This window comes from Phoca vitulina, mitochondrion (assembly GCF_004348235.1).
Source record: "Phoca vitulina mitochondrion, complete genome".
Taxonomy (NCBI): Eukaryota; Metazoa; Chordata; class Mammalia; order Carnivora; family Phocidae; genus Phoca; species Phoca vitulina.
Window position 1 is genome coordinate 890 of NC_001325.1, and position 15,937 is coordinate 16,826.

Genomic DNA, 15,937 nt, shown 5'->3' on the forward strand with positions numbered 1-15,937 from the left:
TGACTTATTAACCTCATACCAACAGAAACAAGTCACACGCCACTGGTTAATGTAGCTTAATAAACCAAAGCAAGGCACTGAAAATGCCTAGATGAGCCACAAGGCTCCATAAACACAAAGGTTTGGTCCTGGCCTTCCTATTAGTTTTTAATAAGATTATACATGCAAGCCTCCGCGCCCCGGTGAAAATGCCCTCCAAATCCCAATAACCGATTAAAAGGAGCAGGTATCAAGCACACTAAACAAGTAGCTTACAACGCCTTGCTCAACCACACCCCCACGGGATACAGCAGTAATAAAAATTAAGCTATGAACGAAAGTTTGACTAAGCTATATTAAACCTCCAGGGTTGGTAAATTTCGTGCCAGCCACCGCGGTCATACGATTAACCCAAACTAATAGGCCCTCGGCGTAAAGCGTGTTAAAGATCAACCCACACTAAAGCTAAAACCTAACCAAGCCGTAAAAAGCTACCGTTAACATAAAATAGACCACGAAAGTGACTTTACTAATTCTGACTGCACGATAGCTAAGATCCAAACTGGGATTAGATACCCCACTATGCTTAGCCCTAAACATAAATAATTCACGTAACAAAATTATTCGCCAGAGAACTACTAGCAACAGCTTAAAACTCAAAGGACTTGGCGGTGCTTCACACCCCTCTAGAGGAGCCTGTTCTGTAATCGATAAACCCCGATAAACCTCACCATTCCTTGCTAATACAGTCTATATACCGCCATCTTCAGCAAACCCTTAAAAGGAACAAAAGTAAGCACAATAATCGCTACATAAAAAAGTTAGGTCAAGGTGTAACCTATGGAATGGGAAGAAATGGGCTACATTTTCTAAATAAGAACAATCATACGAAAGTTTTTATGAAATTAACAAACTAAAGGTGGATTTAGTAGTAAGCTAAGAATAGAGAGCTTAGCTGAACCGGGCCATGAAGCACGCACACACCGCCCGTCACCCTCCTCAAATAAACTCTACAAGCTACATAAAACCAACACAAAACATACAGAGGAGATAAGTCGTAACAAGGTAAGCATACTGGAAAGTGTGCTTGGATAAACCAAAGTGTAGCTTAAACAAAGCGTCTGGCTTACACCCAGAAGATTTCACACCCAATGACCACTTTGAACTAAAGCTAGCCCAAATAACAAACAACTAAACTACAAAGCAAACATCAAACAAAACATTTAGTCATACATTAAAGTATAGGAGATAGAAATTTTAACTGGAGCTATAGAGACAGTACCGCAAGGGAAAGATGAAAGAGAGTTCAAAGTAAAAAATAGCAAAGATTACCCCTTCTACCTTTTGCATAATGAGTTAGCTAGAACAACTTAACAAAGAGAACTTAAGCTAAGCCCCCCGAAACCAGACGAGCTACCTACGAACAATCCCCTGGGATGAACTCATCTATGTGGCAAAATAGTGAGAAGATTTGCAGGTAGAGGTGAAAAGCCTAACGAGCCTGGTGATAGCTGGTTACCCAGAATAGAATTTCAGTTCAACTTTAAACTTACCTAAAACCCCAAGAATTTTAATGTAAGCTTAAAATATAATCTAAAAAGGTACAGCTTTTTAGATCAAGGATACAACCTTACTTAGAGAGTAAACATAAATAAGACCATAGTAGGCCTAAAAGCAGCCATCAATTAAGAAAGCGTTAAAGCTCAACAATTTAATCAACATAATACCAAAAGAACTCAAAACAACTCCTAACGTACTACTGGGTCAATCTATTCAATTATAGAAGAAACAATGCTAATATGAGTAACAAGAAACCTTTTCTCCTTGCATAAACTTATAACCGAAACGGATATCCACTGATAGTTAACAACAAGATAAAATTAACTAACCAATTAATACACCTATCAAACTAATTGTTAAGCCAACACAGGAATGCAGCCAAGGAAAGATTAAAAGAAGTAAAAGGAACTCGGCAAACACAAACCCCGCCTGTTTACCAAAAACATCACCTCCAGCATTACTAGTATTGGAGGCACTGCCTGCCCAGTGACGTAAGTTAAACGGCCGCGGTATCCTGACCGTGCAAAGGTAGCATAATCATTTGTTCTATAAATAAGGACTTGTATGAACGGCCACACGAGGGTTTAACTGTCTCTTACTTCCAATCAGTGAAATTGACCTTCCCGTGAAGAGGCGGGAATAAAATAATAAGACGAGAAGACCCTATGGAGCTTTAATTAACTAACTCAACAGAGCAAATCCAGTCAACCAACAGGGAATAAAAACTTCTACAATGAGTTAGCAATTTAGGTTGGGGTGACCTCGGAGAACAAAACAACCTCCGAGTGATATAAACTAAGACAAACCAGTCAAAGTGCCACATCACTAATTGATCCAAAAATTTTTGATCAACGGAACAAGTTACCCTAGGGATAACAGCGCAATCCTGTTTGAGAGTCCATATCGACAATAGGGTTTACGACCTCGATGTTGGATCAGGACATCCTAATGGTGCAGCAGCTATTAAGGGTTCGTTTGTTCAACGATTAAAGTCCTACGTGATCTGAGTTCAGACCGGAGTAATCCAGGTCGGTTTCTATCTATTAACCAGTTCCTCCCAGTACGAAAGGACAAGAGAAACAAGGCCCACCTCAACACAGGCGCCTTAAGACTAATAGATGATATAATCTCAATCTAACCAGTCTAATCCCCCATGAGTCCAAGAAACAGGACTTGTTAGGGTGGCAGAGCCGGCAATTGCATAAAACTTAAACCTTTATCTTCAGAGGTTCAACTCCTCTCCCTAACACTATGTTTATAATTAATATCATCTCACTAATTATCCCAATTCTCCTCGCCGTAGCTTTCCTAACATTAGTAGAACGGAAAGTACTAGGCTACATACAACTCCGAAAAGGACCCAACATCGTAGGACCCTACGGACTCCTACAACCCATCGCAGACGCCGTAAAACTATTCACCAAAGAGCCCCTACGACCACTAACATCTTCCACAACCATATTCATTATGGCCCCTATTCTAGCCTTAGCCCTAGCCCTAACTATATGAGTCCCCCTGCCCATACCATACCCCCTCATCAACATAAACCTAGGAGTGTTATTCATACTAGCAATATCAAGCCTAGCTGTCTACTCAATCTTATGATCCGGATGGGCCTCAAACTCAAAATACGCCCTAATCGGAGCCTTACGAGCCGTAGCCCAAACAATCTCATACGAAGTAACCCTAGCCATTATCCTTCTATCAGTCTTACTAATAAACGGATCCTTCACCCTATCCACACTAATCATTACTCAAGAACACTTGTGACTAATCTTCCCCGCGTGACCACTAGCCATAATATGATTTATCTCCACCCTAGCAGAAACCAACCGTGCCCCATTTGACCTCACAGAAGGAGAATCAGAACTTGTTTCAGGATTCAACGTAGAATACGCAGCAGGCCCATTCGCTATGTTCTTCTTAGCAGAATACGCTAACATCATCATAATAAACATCTTCACAACCCTCTTATTCTTCGGAGCATTTCACAACCCATATATACCTGAACTATATGTTATCAACTTTACCGTAAAAACCCTGGCACTGACAATTCTATTCCTATGGATCCGGGCATCATACCCACGATTCCGATACGACCAACTAATACATCTTCTATGAAAAAACTTCCTACCCCTTACACTAGCCCTATGTATATGACATGTAACCCTACCCATCACCTCAGCAAGCATTCCCCCTCAAACATAAGAAATATGTCTGACAAAAGAGTTACTTTGATAGAGTAAATAATAGAGGTTAAAACCCTCTTATTTCTAGAACAATAGGAATCGAACCTAATCCTAAGAATTCAAAAATCTCCGTGCTACCCAAATACACCATATTCTAAAGTAAGGTCAGCTAAATAAGCTATCGGGCCCATACCCCGAAAATGTTGGTTTATCCCCTTCCCGTACTAATAAAACCCCCTATTCTCATCATCATTATATCAACCGTTATATCAGGGACCATAATCGTCCTCACGAGCTCCCATTGGCTACTGACCTGAATTGGCTTTGAAATAAACATACTAGCGATTATCCCAATCCTGATAAAAAACCATACCCCACGAGCTACAGAAGCATCCACAAAATATTTCCTAACACAGGCTACCGCATCTATACTCCTAATAATAGGCATTATTATCAACCTAATATTCTCAGGAGAATGAACAATCTCAAAAATCCCCAACCCTATCGCATCAGGCCTAGTAACCATTGCTCTAACAATAAAACTCGGCATAGCTCCTTTCCACTTCTGAGTGCCCGAAGTGACACAAGGAATCTCACTATCTTCAGGCATAATTCTACTCACATGACAAAAAATTGCACCACTATCCGTTCTCTATCAAATTTCACCATCCATTAACCCCAAACTATTAATTACCATAGCAATCGCATCCGTACTGATCGGAGGCTGAGGAGGACTAAATCAAACCCAACTCCGAAAAATCCTAGCCTACTCATCAATCGCCCATATAGGATGAATAACTGTCATCCTAACATACAACCCTACCCTAATAGTCCTAAACCTCACAATCTACATTACAATAACCCTAAGCACATTCATACTATTTATGCACAACTCATCCACAACGACACTATCACTATCGAACACATGAAATAAACTACCGCTCATGACATCGCTGATCCTAATACTAATAATATCGCTAGGAGGCCTCCCACCCCTATCAGGCTTTGCACCCAAATGAATAATCATTCAAGAACTAACAAAAAACGATATAATTATTCTACCAACATTCATGGCCATCACAGCACTATTGAACCTATACTTCTACATACGCTTATCCTACAGCACAGCACTAACCATATTCCCCTCAGTAAACAACATAAAAATAAAATGACAGTTCGAAAGTGCAAAAAAAATCATCCTCCTACCACCACTAATCATCATCTCAACCATACTACTCCCCATAACCCCAATAATATCCATCTTAGAATAGAGATTTAGGCTAAAAAGACCAAGGGCCTTCAAAGCCCTAAGTAAGTACTACTAACTTAATCTCTGTAAATCGACCTAAGGACTGCAAGACTCTATCTTACATCAACTGAATGCAAATCAACTACTTTAATTAAGCTAAGCCCTTACTAGATCGGTGGGCCTCTATCCCACGAAACTTTAGTTAACAGCTAAAAACCCTAGTCAACTGGCTTCAATCTACTTCTCCCGCCGCGTAGGGAAAAAAGGCGGGAGAAGCCCCGGCAGGGTTGAAGCTGCTTCTTTGAATTTGCAATTCAACGTGACATTCACCACAGGACTTGGTAAAAGGGAGACTCAAACCCCCATAATTAGATTTACAGTCTAATGCTCTTATCAGCCATTTTACCTATGTTCATAAATCGATGGTTATTTTCCACAAATCATAAGGATATCGGCACTCTTTATTTGCTGTTTGGCGCATGAGCTGGAATAGTAGGCACCGCCCTCAGTCTCTTAATCCGCGCAGAACTAGGACAACCTGGCGCCCTACTAGGAGATGACCAAATTTACAACGTAATTGTCACCGCCCATGCATTCGTAATAATTTTCTTCATGGTAATGCCCATCATAATTGGCGGCTTTGGGAACTGACTGGTGCCCCTAATAATTGGAGCTCCTGATATAGCATTCCCCCGAATAAATAACATAAGTTTCTGACTTTTACCACCGTCCTTCCTACTACTACTGGCCTCCTCTATAGTAGAAGCAGGTGCCGGAACCGGGTGAACCGTTTATCCTCCCCTAGCTGGGAACCTGGCTCATGCAGGAGCCTCTGTAGATCTAACAATTTTCTCGCTCCACTTGGCAGGTGTATCATCTATTCTTGGAGCTATCAACTTCATCACTACCATCATTAATATAAAACCCCCTGCAATGTCTCAATACCAAACTCCACTGTTCGTATGATCCGTATTAATCACAGCGGTGCTCCTACTATTGTCACTACCAGTCCTGGCAGCTGGCATCACCATGCTACTCACAGACCGAAACCTGAATACAACATTCTTCGACCCTGCCGGAGGAGGTGATCCTATCCTGTATCAACATCTGTTCTGATTCTTCGGACATCCTGAGGTGTATATTCTAATCCTACCAGGATTCGGAATAATCTCACACATCGTTACCTACTATTCAGGAAAAAAAGAACCTTTTGGTTATATAGGAATAGTTTGAGCAATAATGTCCATCGGCTTCCTGGGCTTCATTGTATGAGCCCACCATATATTTACTGTAGGGATGGACGTCGACACACGAGCATACTTCACTTCAGCCACTATAATTATTGCAATTCCAACGGGAGTTAAGGTATTCAGCTGACTAGCTACCCTTCATGGGGGCAATATCAAATGGTCTCCAGCCATATTATGAGCCCTGGGCTTTATCTTCCTATTTACGGTAGGGGGCCTCACAGGTATCGTACTAGCCAACTCATCACTAGACATTGTCCTTCATGACACATACTATGTGGTAGCACATTTCCATTATGTTTTATCAATAGGAGCAGTATTCGCTATTATGGGTGGATTCGTCCATTGATTCCCCCTATTCTCAGGCTATATACTCGACGACACTTGAGCAAAAATTCACTTCACAATCATATTCGTAGGAGTCAACATAACATTCTTTCCCCAACACTTCCTAGGTCTATCAGGAATACCTCGGCGATACTCCGACTACCCAGACGCCTACACGACATGAAATACAGTCTCCTCCATGGGCTCATTCATTTCACTTACAGCAGTGATATTAATAGTATTCATAATCTGAGAAGCTTTCGCATCCAAGCGAGAAGTAGCGGCAGTTGAATTAACTACAACTAATATCGAATGACTGCATGGATGTCCCCCTCCTTACCACACATTTGAAGAGCCCACCTACGTCGTACTAAAATAAGAAAGGAAGGAGTCGAACCCTCTGAAACTGGTTTCAAGCCAACACCATAACCCTTATGTCTTTCTCAATTAGGAGGCATTAGTAAAAATTACATAACTTTGTCAAAGTTAAATTATAGGTGGAAACCCTTTATGCCTCCATGGCATACCCCCTACAAATAGGCCTACAAGATGCAACCTCTCCCATTATAGAGGAGTTACTACACTTCCATGACCACACATTAATAATTGTGTTCCTAATTAGCTCATTAGTACTCTACATTATCTCACTTATACTAACCACGAAACTCACCCACACAAGTACAATAGACGCACAAGAAGTGGAAACGGTGTGAACGATCCTACCCGCTATCATTTTAATTCTCATTGCCCTACCATCATTACGAATCCTCTACATAATGGACGAGATCAATAACCCTTCCTTGACCGTAAAAACTATAGGACATCAGTGATACTGAAGCTATGAGTACACAGACTACGAAGACCTGAACTTTGACTCATATATGATCCCCACACAAGAACTAAAGCCCGGAGAACTACGACTGCTAGAAGTAGACAATCGAGTAGTCCTCCCAATAGAAATAACAATCCGCATACTAATCTCATCAGAAGATGTACTCCACTCATGAGCCGTACCGTCCCTAGGACTAAAAACTGATGCTATCCCAGGACGACTAAACCAAACAACCCTAATAACCATACGACCAGGACTGTACTACGGTCAATGCTCAGAAATCTGTGGTTCAAACCACAGCTTCATACCTATTGTCCTCGAATTGGTCCCACTATCCCACTTCGAGAAATGATCTACCTCAATGCTTTAATCATTAAGAAGCTATATAGCATTAACCTTTTAAGTTAAAGACTGAGAGTCCTCTAATCTCTCCTTAATGAAATGCCACAGTTAGATACATCAACTTGACTCATTATAATCTTATCCATAATCCTAACTTTATTCATCACGTTTCAACTAAAAGTCTCTAAACACTACTTCCCAACAAACCCAGAACCAAAACACACGCCGCTATTAAAAAACAGTGCGCCCTGAGAAGAAAAATGAACGAAAATCTATTCGCCTCTTTCGCTACCCCTACAATAATAGGTCTTCCTATCGTAATCCTAATTGTCCTATTCCCAAGCATCCTATTTCCATCTCCTGACCGACTAATCAATAATCGCCTCGCCTCAATTCAACAATGATTAATCCAACTAACATCAAAACAAATGTTATCAATCCATAACCGTAAAGGACAGACATGAGCACTCATACTTATTTCACTTATTCTATTTATTGGATCCACTAACCTGCTAGGCCTCCTACCACACTCATTCACCCCTACCACCCAACTATCCATAAACCTAGGAATGGCTATCCCCCTATGAGCAGGAACAGTCATCACAGGTTTTCGACACAAAACAAAAGCATCCCTAGCCCACTTCCTACCCCAAGGAACACCTCTACCCCTCATTCCAATACTAGTGATCATCGAAACTATTAGCCTATTTATTCAACCCATAGCTTTAGCCGTACGACTGACGGCTAATATTACTGCAGGTCACCTACTAATTCACCTAATCGGAGGAGCTACCCTCGCCCTTATAGACATTAGCACCGCCACAGCATTCATTACTTTCACTATCCTTATCCTACTCACTATCCTTGAATTTGCTGTAGCCCTCATTCAAGCCTATGTCTTCACACTGCTAGTAAGCTTATATCTACATGACAATACCTAATGACCCACCAAACCCATGCATACCATATAGTCAACCCCAGCCCATGACCCCTAACAGGAGCCCTTTCAGCCCTTCTCATAACATCCGGCCTAATCATGTGATTCCACTTTAACTCAATATACCTACTAATGCTAGGCCTCACTACCAACACCCTGACTATATACCAATGATGACGAGATATTGTCCGAGAAAGTACATTCCAAGGTCACCATACTCCAATCGTCCAAAAAGGCTTGCGATATGGTATGATCCTCTTCATCGTATCAGAAGTGTTCTTCTTCGCCGGTTTCTTCTGAGCCTTTTACCACTCCAGCCTAGCACCCACCCCCGAGCTGGGAGGATGCTGACCACCCACAGGTATTACCCCTCTAAACCCTATAGAAGTCCCACTTCTAAATACTTCTGTCCTTTTAGCCTCAGGAGTATCAATTACCTGAGCTCACCATAGCCTAATAGAAGGAAACCGCAAGCACATACTTCAAGCACTATTCATTACCATCTCCCTAGGCATTTACTTCACATTATTACAAGCCTCAGAATACTATGAAACTCCTTTCACAATTTCCGATGGAATCTATGGTTCTACCTTCTTCATGGCAACAGGATTCCATGGACTGCACGTAATCATCGGCTCAACTTTCTTAATTGTATGCTTCGTACGACAGCTAAAATTTCACTTCACATCTAACCACCATTTCGGCTTTGAAGCCGCCGCCTGATACTGACATTTCGTGGACGTAGTATGACTGTTCCTATACGTATCTATCTATTGATGAGGATCTTGCTTCCTTAGTATAATTAGTATAGTTGACTTCCAATCAACCAGCTCTGGTTAAATCCAGAAAGAAGCAATAAACATAGCACTAACCCTATTTACCAACACAGCCCTGGCCTCTCTACTCGTACTAATTGCATTCTGACTCCCTCAGCTAAATACATACTCAGAAAAAGCCAGCCCCTACGAATGTGGATTTGACCCCATAGGATCAGCACGCCTACCCTTCTCCATAAAATTCTTTCTAGTAGCCATCACATTTCTACTATTCGACCTAGAAATTGCCCTACTCCTTCCACTTCCATGAGCATCGCACACAGATAACCTAACCACCATACTTACCATAGCACTACTACTCATCTCTCTTCTAGCCGCAAGCCTGGCCTACGAATGAACTGAAAAGGGACTAGAATGAACAGAATATGATAATTAGTTTAACCCAAAACAAATGATTTCGACTCATTAGATTATGACTTATATCATAATTATCAAATGTCCATAGTATATGCCAACATCTTCTTGGCCTTCATTATATCTCTTATAGGACTACTTATATATCGATCCCACCTGATATCCTCCCTACTCTGCCTAGAAGGTATGATACTATCATTATTTGTAATAATAACAGTAACAATCCTGAATAACCATTTTACACTAGCTAGCATAGCCCCCATTATTCTTCTCGTCTTCGCTGCTTGTGAAGCAGCCCTAGGACTGTCACTCCTGGTAATAGTGTCCAACACATACGGAACCGACTACGTACAAAATCTGAACCTCCTACAATGCTAAAAATCATTATCCCCACCATAATACTCATACCCCTGACGTGAATATCAAAACCTAACATGATCTGAATCAACACGACAGCCTATAGCCTACTAATCAGCCTTATCAGCCTATCCTTCCTAAATCAACTCGGTGACAATTGCATAAGCCTGTCCCTACTATTCTTCACAGACTCTCTATCAGCTCCCCTGTTAGCACTCACAACATGACTGCTACCCCTGATACTTATAGCTAGCCAATTTCACCTATCAAAAGAGCCACTAACCCGGAAAAAACTTTATATTACAATACTAATCCTACTACAACTATTCCTAATCATAACATTTACCGCTACAGAATTAATCATATTTTACATTTTATTTGAAGCAACCCTAGTACCTACTCTAATTATTATTACCCGATGGGGAAACCAGACAGAACGCCTAAATGCAGGAACGTACTTCCTATTTTACACTCTAGTAGGATCCTTGCCCCTGCTAGTAGCCCTACTATTCATCCAAAACAATATAGGTACATTAAACTTCCTAATAATCCAACTCTGAGCCCAACCCCTACCAAGCTCCTGATCTAACACCCTCCTATGACTAGCATGTATGATGGCATTCATGGTAAAAATACCCCTATACGGCCTCCACCTATGACTGCCCAAAGCCCACGTAGAAGCACCCATCGCTGGGTCCATAGTACTAGCCGCAGTGCTCCTAAAACTAGGGGGCTATGGCATGATACGAATTACAGTACTTCTAAGCCCACTAACAAACTTCATGGCATACCCCTTCATAATACTATCATTATGAGGCATAATCATAACTAGCTCCATCTGCTTACGCCAAACAGACCTAAAATCCCTAATTGCATATTCCTCCGTAAGCCACATAGCCCTAGTCATCATAGCAATTCTCATCCAAACGCCATGAAGTTACATGGGAGCAACAGCCCTAATAATCGCCCACGGTTTAACATCATCCATACTGTTCTGCCTAGCCAACTCCAACTACGAACGCACCCATAGTCGAACTATAATTCTCGCACGCGGACTGCAAGTGCTCCTTCCCTTAATAGCAGCCTGATGGCTATTGGCAAGTCTTACCAACCTGGCACTTCCACCCACCATCAATCTAATTGGAGAGCTATTCGTAGTAATAGCCTCATTTTCATGATCCAACATTACTATTATCCTAATAGGAACCAACATCATCATTACCGCCCTATACTCACTATACATACTAACTACCACACAACGCGGCAAATATACCTATCACATCAAAAACATCAAACCCTCATTCACACGAGAAAACGCCCTAATAACGCTACACCTAATGCCCCTACTACTACTATCACTCAACCCCAAAATCATTCTAGGACCTATCTACTGTAAATATAGTCTAAAAAAGATATTAGATTGTGAATCTAATGACAAAAGCTCGAACCTTTTTATTTACCGAAAAAGAATGCAAGAACTGCTAATTCATGCCCCCACGTATAAAAACGTGGCTTTTTCAACTTTTAAAGGATAGAAGTAATCCATTGGTCTTAGGAACCAAAAAATTGGTGCAACTCCAAATAAAAGTAATTAACTTATTCGCTTCCTCTATCATCACAACACTATCCATACTCACACTCCCAATCGTCTTGACCAGCACGTCAATCTACAAAAACAAGCTCTACCCACAATATGTAAAAACCACCATTTCATACGCCTTCATAATCAGCATGATCCCCACAACAATATTCATCTATTCAGGGCAGGAGATAATTATCTCAAACTGACACTGAATAACAATTCAAACCATAAAACTCACACTTAGCTTTAAACTAGACCATTTTTCCATAATTTTCGTACCTGTGGCCCTTTTCGTTACATGATCCATTATAGAGTTTTCAATATGATACATACACTCAGATCCTTTCATCAACCGATTCTTCAAATACCTACTAATATTTCTCATCACCATGATGATTTTAGTTACCGCAAACAACCTATTCCAACTATTCATCGGCTGAGAAGGAGTGGGTATCATATCATTTCTTCTCATCGGGTGGTGACATGGACGAACCGACGCAAATACAGCCGCCCTCCAGGCAGTCCTCTATAATCGCATTGGAGATGTGGGTTTTATCATAGCCATAGCATGATTCTTAATCAACCTAAACACATGGGAACTTCAACAGATCTTTATTTCCCACCACAACAACCTAAATATACCACTTATAGGCCTCCTCCTAGCAGCAACTGGGAAATCAGCTCAATTCGGACTTCACCCATGACTGCCTTCAGCCATAGAAGGACCTACCCCAGTATCCGCCCTACTCCATTCTAGTACTATGGTCGTAGCAGGAGTTTTCCTCCTAATTCGATTCCACCCCCTAATAGAACACAACACGATAATACAAACAACCACCCTATGCCTAGGGGCTATCACTACTCTATTCACGGCAATCTGTGCACTCACCCAAAACGACATCAAGAAAATCATCGCATTCTCGACCTCAAGCCAACTAGGACTCATAATCGTCACAATCGGTATCAACCAACCACACCTGGCATTCCTACACATCTGCACCCACGCATTCTTCAAAGCTATATTATTCATATGCTCCGGATCTATCATTCACAACCTAAACGATGAGCAAGATATCCGAAAAATGGGAGGTTTATATAAAGTACTACCATTCACCACTACCTCATTAATTGTAGGAAGCTTAGCGCTTACAGGAATGCCCTTCCTCACAGGATTCTACTCCAAAGACCTAATTATCGAAACCGCCAACACGTCGTATACCAACGCCTGAGCCCTATTACTGACTCTCGTCGCCACATCCATAACAGCAGCCTACAGCACTCGAATTATATTCTTCACACTCCTAGGGCAACCTCGATTTAACCCCATAATCACAATCAACGAGAACAGCCCACTCCTAATTAATTCCATTAAACGCCTACTACTAGGAAGCATTTTTGCAGGGTACTTAATCTCCTACAACATCACACCCACCTCCACTCCACAAATAACCATGCCCTATTACCTAAAACTGACAGCCTTGACCGTAACACTTCTAGGCTTCATCCTAGCACTGGAACTGAACCTCACTTCACAAAGCCTTAAACTCAAATACCCATCAAACCTATTCAAATTCTCTAGCCTCCTCGGATACTTCCCCACTATCATCCACCGTTACATACCGATAGTAAACTTATCAGCGAGCCAAAAACTAGCCTCAACACTACTAGATGCAATCTGACTAGAGAGTGCATTACCAAAATCCATCTCTTACTTTCACATAAAATCATCAGTCACTATCTCCAACCAGAAGGGCCTAATCAAACTATACTTCCTCTCCTTCATCATCACCTTAATCCTAGCCCTAATAATAATTAATTCCCACGAGTAACCTCCATGATCACCAGTACTCCAGTAAGAAGGGATCACCCAGTCACAATAACTAACCAAGTACCATAACTATACAGGGCTGCAATACCCATAGCCTCCTCACTGAAAAACCCAGAATCCCCTGTATCATAAATCACCCAATCACCCATACCATTAAACTCAAATACAACATCAACCTCATCATCCTTTAAAATATAACAAGCAAGCAATAGCTCTGACAACAGACCCATAACAAACGCACCCAACACAGCCTTATTAGAGACCCAGACTTCAGGATACTGCTCAATAGCCATAGCAGTCGTATAGCCAAAAACAACAAGCATGCCTCCCAAGTAAATCAAAAAAACTATTAGACCTAAAAAAGACCCTCCAAAACTCAACACAATACCGCAACCAACAGCTCCACTAATAATCAAAACAAGCCCACCATAAATGGGAGAAGGCTTAGAAGAAAATCCCACAAAACTAACAACAAAAATAATACTTAAAATAAACACAATATATGTCATCATTATTCCCACATGGAATCTAACCATGACCAATGACATGAAAAGCCATCGTTGTAATTCAACTACGAGAACACTAATGACCAACATCCGAAAAACCCATCCACTAATAAAAATTATCAACAACTCATTCATCGACCTACCCACACCATCAAATATCTCGGCATGATGAAACTTTGGATCTCTTCTCGGAATCTGCCTAATCCTGCAGATCTTAACAGGCTTATTCCTAGCCATACACTACACCTCAGACACAACCACAGCCTTCTCATCAGTAACCCACATCTGCCGAGACGTAAACTACGGCTGAATCATCCGTTATCTTCACGCAAATGGAGCTTCCATATTTTTCATCTGCCTATACATGCATGTAGGACGAGGACTGTATTACGGCTCCTACACATTCACAGAGACATGAAACATCGGCATTATCCTCTTATTCACCGTCATAGCTACAGCATTCATGGGCTACGTCCTACCATGAGGACAAATATCATTTTGAGGAGCAACAGTCATTACCAATCTACTATCAGCAATCCCCTATGTCGGAACCGACCTTGTACAATGAATCTGAGGAGGATTTTCAGTAGATAAAGCAACCTTAACACGATTCTTCGCCTTCCACTTCATCCTACCATTCGTAGTATTAGCACTAGACGCAGTCCACCTACTATTCCTACACGAAACAGGATCAAACAACCCCTCCGGAATCATATCCGACTCAGACAAAATCCCATTCCACCCGTACTATACAATTAAAGATATCCTAGGGGCCCTACTTCTCATTCTAGTCCTAACACTACTAGTGCTATTCTCACCCGACCTGTTAGGAGACCCAGACAACTATATCCCTCCGAATCCCCTAAGCACCCCACCACATATCAAACCCGAATGGTACTTCCTATTTGCCTACGCAATCTTACGATCCATCCCCAACAAACTAGGAGGAGTACTAGCCCTAGTACTCTCCATTCTTGTCCTCGCTATCATACCCCTACTCCACACATCAAAACAACGAGGAATAATATTCCGACCCATCAGCCAATGCCTATTCTGATTCCTAGTAGCAGACCTACTCACACTAACATGAATCGGAGGACAACCAGTCGAACACCCTTATATCACCGTTGGTCAACTAGCCTCAATCCTATACTTTACAATCCTCCTAGTACTCATACCCATTGCCAGCATCATCGAAAATAACATTCTAAAATGAAGAGTCTTTGTAGTATACTATATTACCTTGGTCTTGTAAACCAAAAATGGAGGACACAACTCTCCCTAAGACTCAAGGAAGAGGTAAACAACCCCACCACCAGCACCCAAAGCTGACATTCTAATTAAACTATTCCCTGACACCCACCCAATCCCCCCTTCACTCCTCAATTCATATAATAGTACCACCTTACTGTGCTATCACAGTATTCACGCACCTGGCTTATGTACTTCGTGCATTGCATGCCCCCCCCCATCCTCGGACCCCCTATGTATATCGTGCATTAATGGTTTGCCCCATGCATATAAGCATGTACATGAAGTGGTTGATTTTACATATATGGCATATAATTGTAACACCAAGTTCTAAAGCATAATTACCTGTTATGAACGCATTTCACCTAGTCCACGAGCCTTAATCACCATGCCTCGGGAAATCAGCAACCCTTGTGAAACGTGTACCTAGATCTCGCTCCGGGCCCATAACATGTGGGGGTTTCTATACTGGAACTATACCTGGCATCTGGTTCTTACTTCAGGGCCATGAAATCTCTAGAATTCAATCCTACTAACCCTTCAAATGGGACATCTCGATGG

The 15,937-nt window shown here is 41.6% G+C and overlaps 13 protein-coding genes across 13 annotated transcripts, besides 25 other annotated features; 12 read left to right on the top strand and 1 right to left on the bottom strand. All coding sequences in view use genetic code 2, as the record gives it.

The window, feature by feature from the left end:
• Positions 1–45: 45 nt before the first annotated feature.
• Positions 46–115, top strand: a tRNA (tRNA-Phe).
• Positions 116–1,076, top strand: an rRNA (s-rRNA).
• Positions 1,077–1,149, top strand: a tRNA (tRNA-Val).
• Positions 1,150–2,714, top strand: an rRNA (l-rRNA).
• Positions 2,715–2,788, top strand: a tRNA (tRNA-Leu).
• A 2-nt stretch (positions 2,789–2,790) lies between these two features.
• ND1 (NADH dehydrogenase subunit 1) lies at positions 2,791–3,747 on the top strand. Its single transcript has one exon. It carries the CDS (start codon positions 2,791–2,793, stop codon positions 3,745–3,747), a length of 957 nt encoding a protein of 318 aa, NP_006928.1.
• Positions 3,747–3,815, top strand: a tRNA (tRNA-Ile).
• Positions 3,813–3,885, bottom strand: a tRNA (tRNA-Gln).
• Positions 3,886–3,955, top strand: a tRNA (tRNA-Met).
• Positions 3,956–4,999, top strand: ND2 (NADH dehydrogenase subunit 2). Its single transcript has one exon. It carries the CDS (start codon positions 3,956–3,958, stop codon positions 4,997–4,999), a length of 1,044 nt encoding a protein of 347 aa, NP_006929.1.
• Positions 4,998–5,064, top strand: a tRNA (tRNA-Trp).
• Positions 5,065–5,074: 10 nt separating this feature from the next.
• Positions 5,075–5,143, bottom strand: a tRNA (tRNA-Ala).
• Position 5,144: 1 nt separating this feature from the next.
• Positions 5,145–5,217, bottom strand: a tRNA (tRNA-Asn).
• Positions 5,218–5,253: an origin of replication (origin L-strand replication).
• Positions 5,250–5,316, bottom strand: a tRNA (tRNA-Cys).
• Positions 5,317–5,384, bottom strand: a tRNA (tRNA-Tyr).
• A 1-nt stretch (position 5,385) lies between these two features.
• COX1 (cytochrome c oxidase subunit I) lies at positions 5,386–6,930 on the top strand. Its single transcript has one exon. It carries the CDS (start codon positions 5,386–5,388, stop codon positions 6,928–6,930), a length of 1,545 nt encoding a protein of 514 aa, NP_006930.1.
• Positions 6,928–6,998, bottom strand: a tRNA (tRNA-Ser).
• A 4-nt stretch (positions 6,999–7,002) lies between these two features.
• Positions 7,003–7,069, top strand: a tRNA (tRNA-Asp).
• COX2 (cytochrome c oxidase subunit II) lies at positions 7,070–7,753 on the top strand. Its single transcript has one exon. It carries the CDS (start codon positions 7,070–7,072, stop codon positions 7,751–7,753), a length of 684 nt encoding a protein of 227 aa, NP_006931.1.
• Position 7,754: 1 nt separating this feature from the next.
• Positions 7,755–7,823, top strand: a tRNA (tRNA-Lys).
• A 1-nt stretch (position 7,824) lies between these two features.
• Positions 7,825–8,028, top strand: ATP8 (ATP synthase F0 subunit 8). The gene has a single exon. The coding sequence runs from the start codon at positions 7,825–7,827 to the stop codon at positions 8,026–8,028; it is 204 nt and encodes a 67-aa protein (NP_006932.1).
• ATP6 (ATP synthase F0 subunit 6) lies at positions 7,986–8,666 on the top strand. Its single transcript has one exon. The coding sequence runs from the start codon at positions 7,986–7,988 to the stop codon at positions 8,664–8,666; it is 681 nt and encodes a 226-aa protein (NP_006933.1).
• Positions 8,666–9,449, top strand: COX3 (cytochrome c oxidase subunit III). The gene has a single exon. A coding segment is annotated over exon 1 (784 nt).
• Positions 9,450–9,517, top strand: a tRNA (tRNA-Gly).
• Positions 9,518–9,863, top strand: ND3 (NADH dehydrogenase subunit 3). The gene has a single exon. A coding segment is annotated over exon 1 (346 nt).
• A 1-nt stretch (position 9,864) lies between these two features.
• Positions 9,865–9,933, top strand: a tRNA (tRNA-Arg).
• ND4L (NADH dehydrogenase subunit 4L) lies at positions 9,934–10,230 on the top strand. Its single transcript has one exon. It carries the CDS (start codon positions 9,934–9,936, stop codon positions 10,228–10,230), a length of 297 nt encoding a protein of 98 aa, NP_006936.1.
• ND4 (NADH dehydrogenase subunit 4) lies at positions 10,224–11,601 on the top strand. The gene has a single exon. A coding segment is annotated over exon 1 (1,378 nt).
• Positions 11,602–11,670, top strand: a tRNA (tRNA-His).
• Positions 11,671–11,729, top strand: a tRNA (tRNA-Ser).
• Positions 11,730–11,790, top strand: a tRNA (tRNA-Leu).
• Positions 11,791–13,620, top strand: ND5 (NADH dehydrogenase subunit 5). Its single transcript has one exon. It carries the CDS (start codon positions 11,791–11,793, stop codon positions 13,618–13,620), a length of 1,830 nt encoding a protein of 609 aa, NP_006938.1.
• ND6 (NADH dehydrogenase subunit 6) lies at positions 13,604–14,131 on the bottom strand. The gene has a single exon. The coding sequence runs from the start codon at positions 14,129–14,131 to the stop codon at positions 13,604–13,606; it is 528 nt and encodes a 175-aa protein (NP_006939.1).
• Positions 14,132–14,200, bottom strand: a tRNA (tRNA-Glu).
• A 4-nt stretch (positions 14,201–14,204) lies between these two features.
• Positions 14,205–15,344, top strand: CYTB (cytochrome b). The gene has a single exon. It carries the CDS (start codon positions 14,205–14,207, stop codon positions 15,342–15,344), a length of 1,140 nt encoding a protein of 379 aa, NP_006940.1.
• Positions 15,345–15,413, top strand: a tRNA (tRNA-Thr).
• Position 15,414: 1 nt separating this feature from the next.
• Positions 15,415–15,480, bottom strand: a tRNA (tRNA-Pro).
• Between the last annotated feature and the right edge of the window lie 457 nt (positions 15,481–15,937).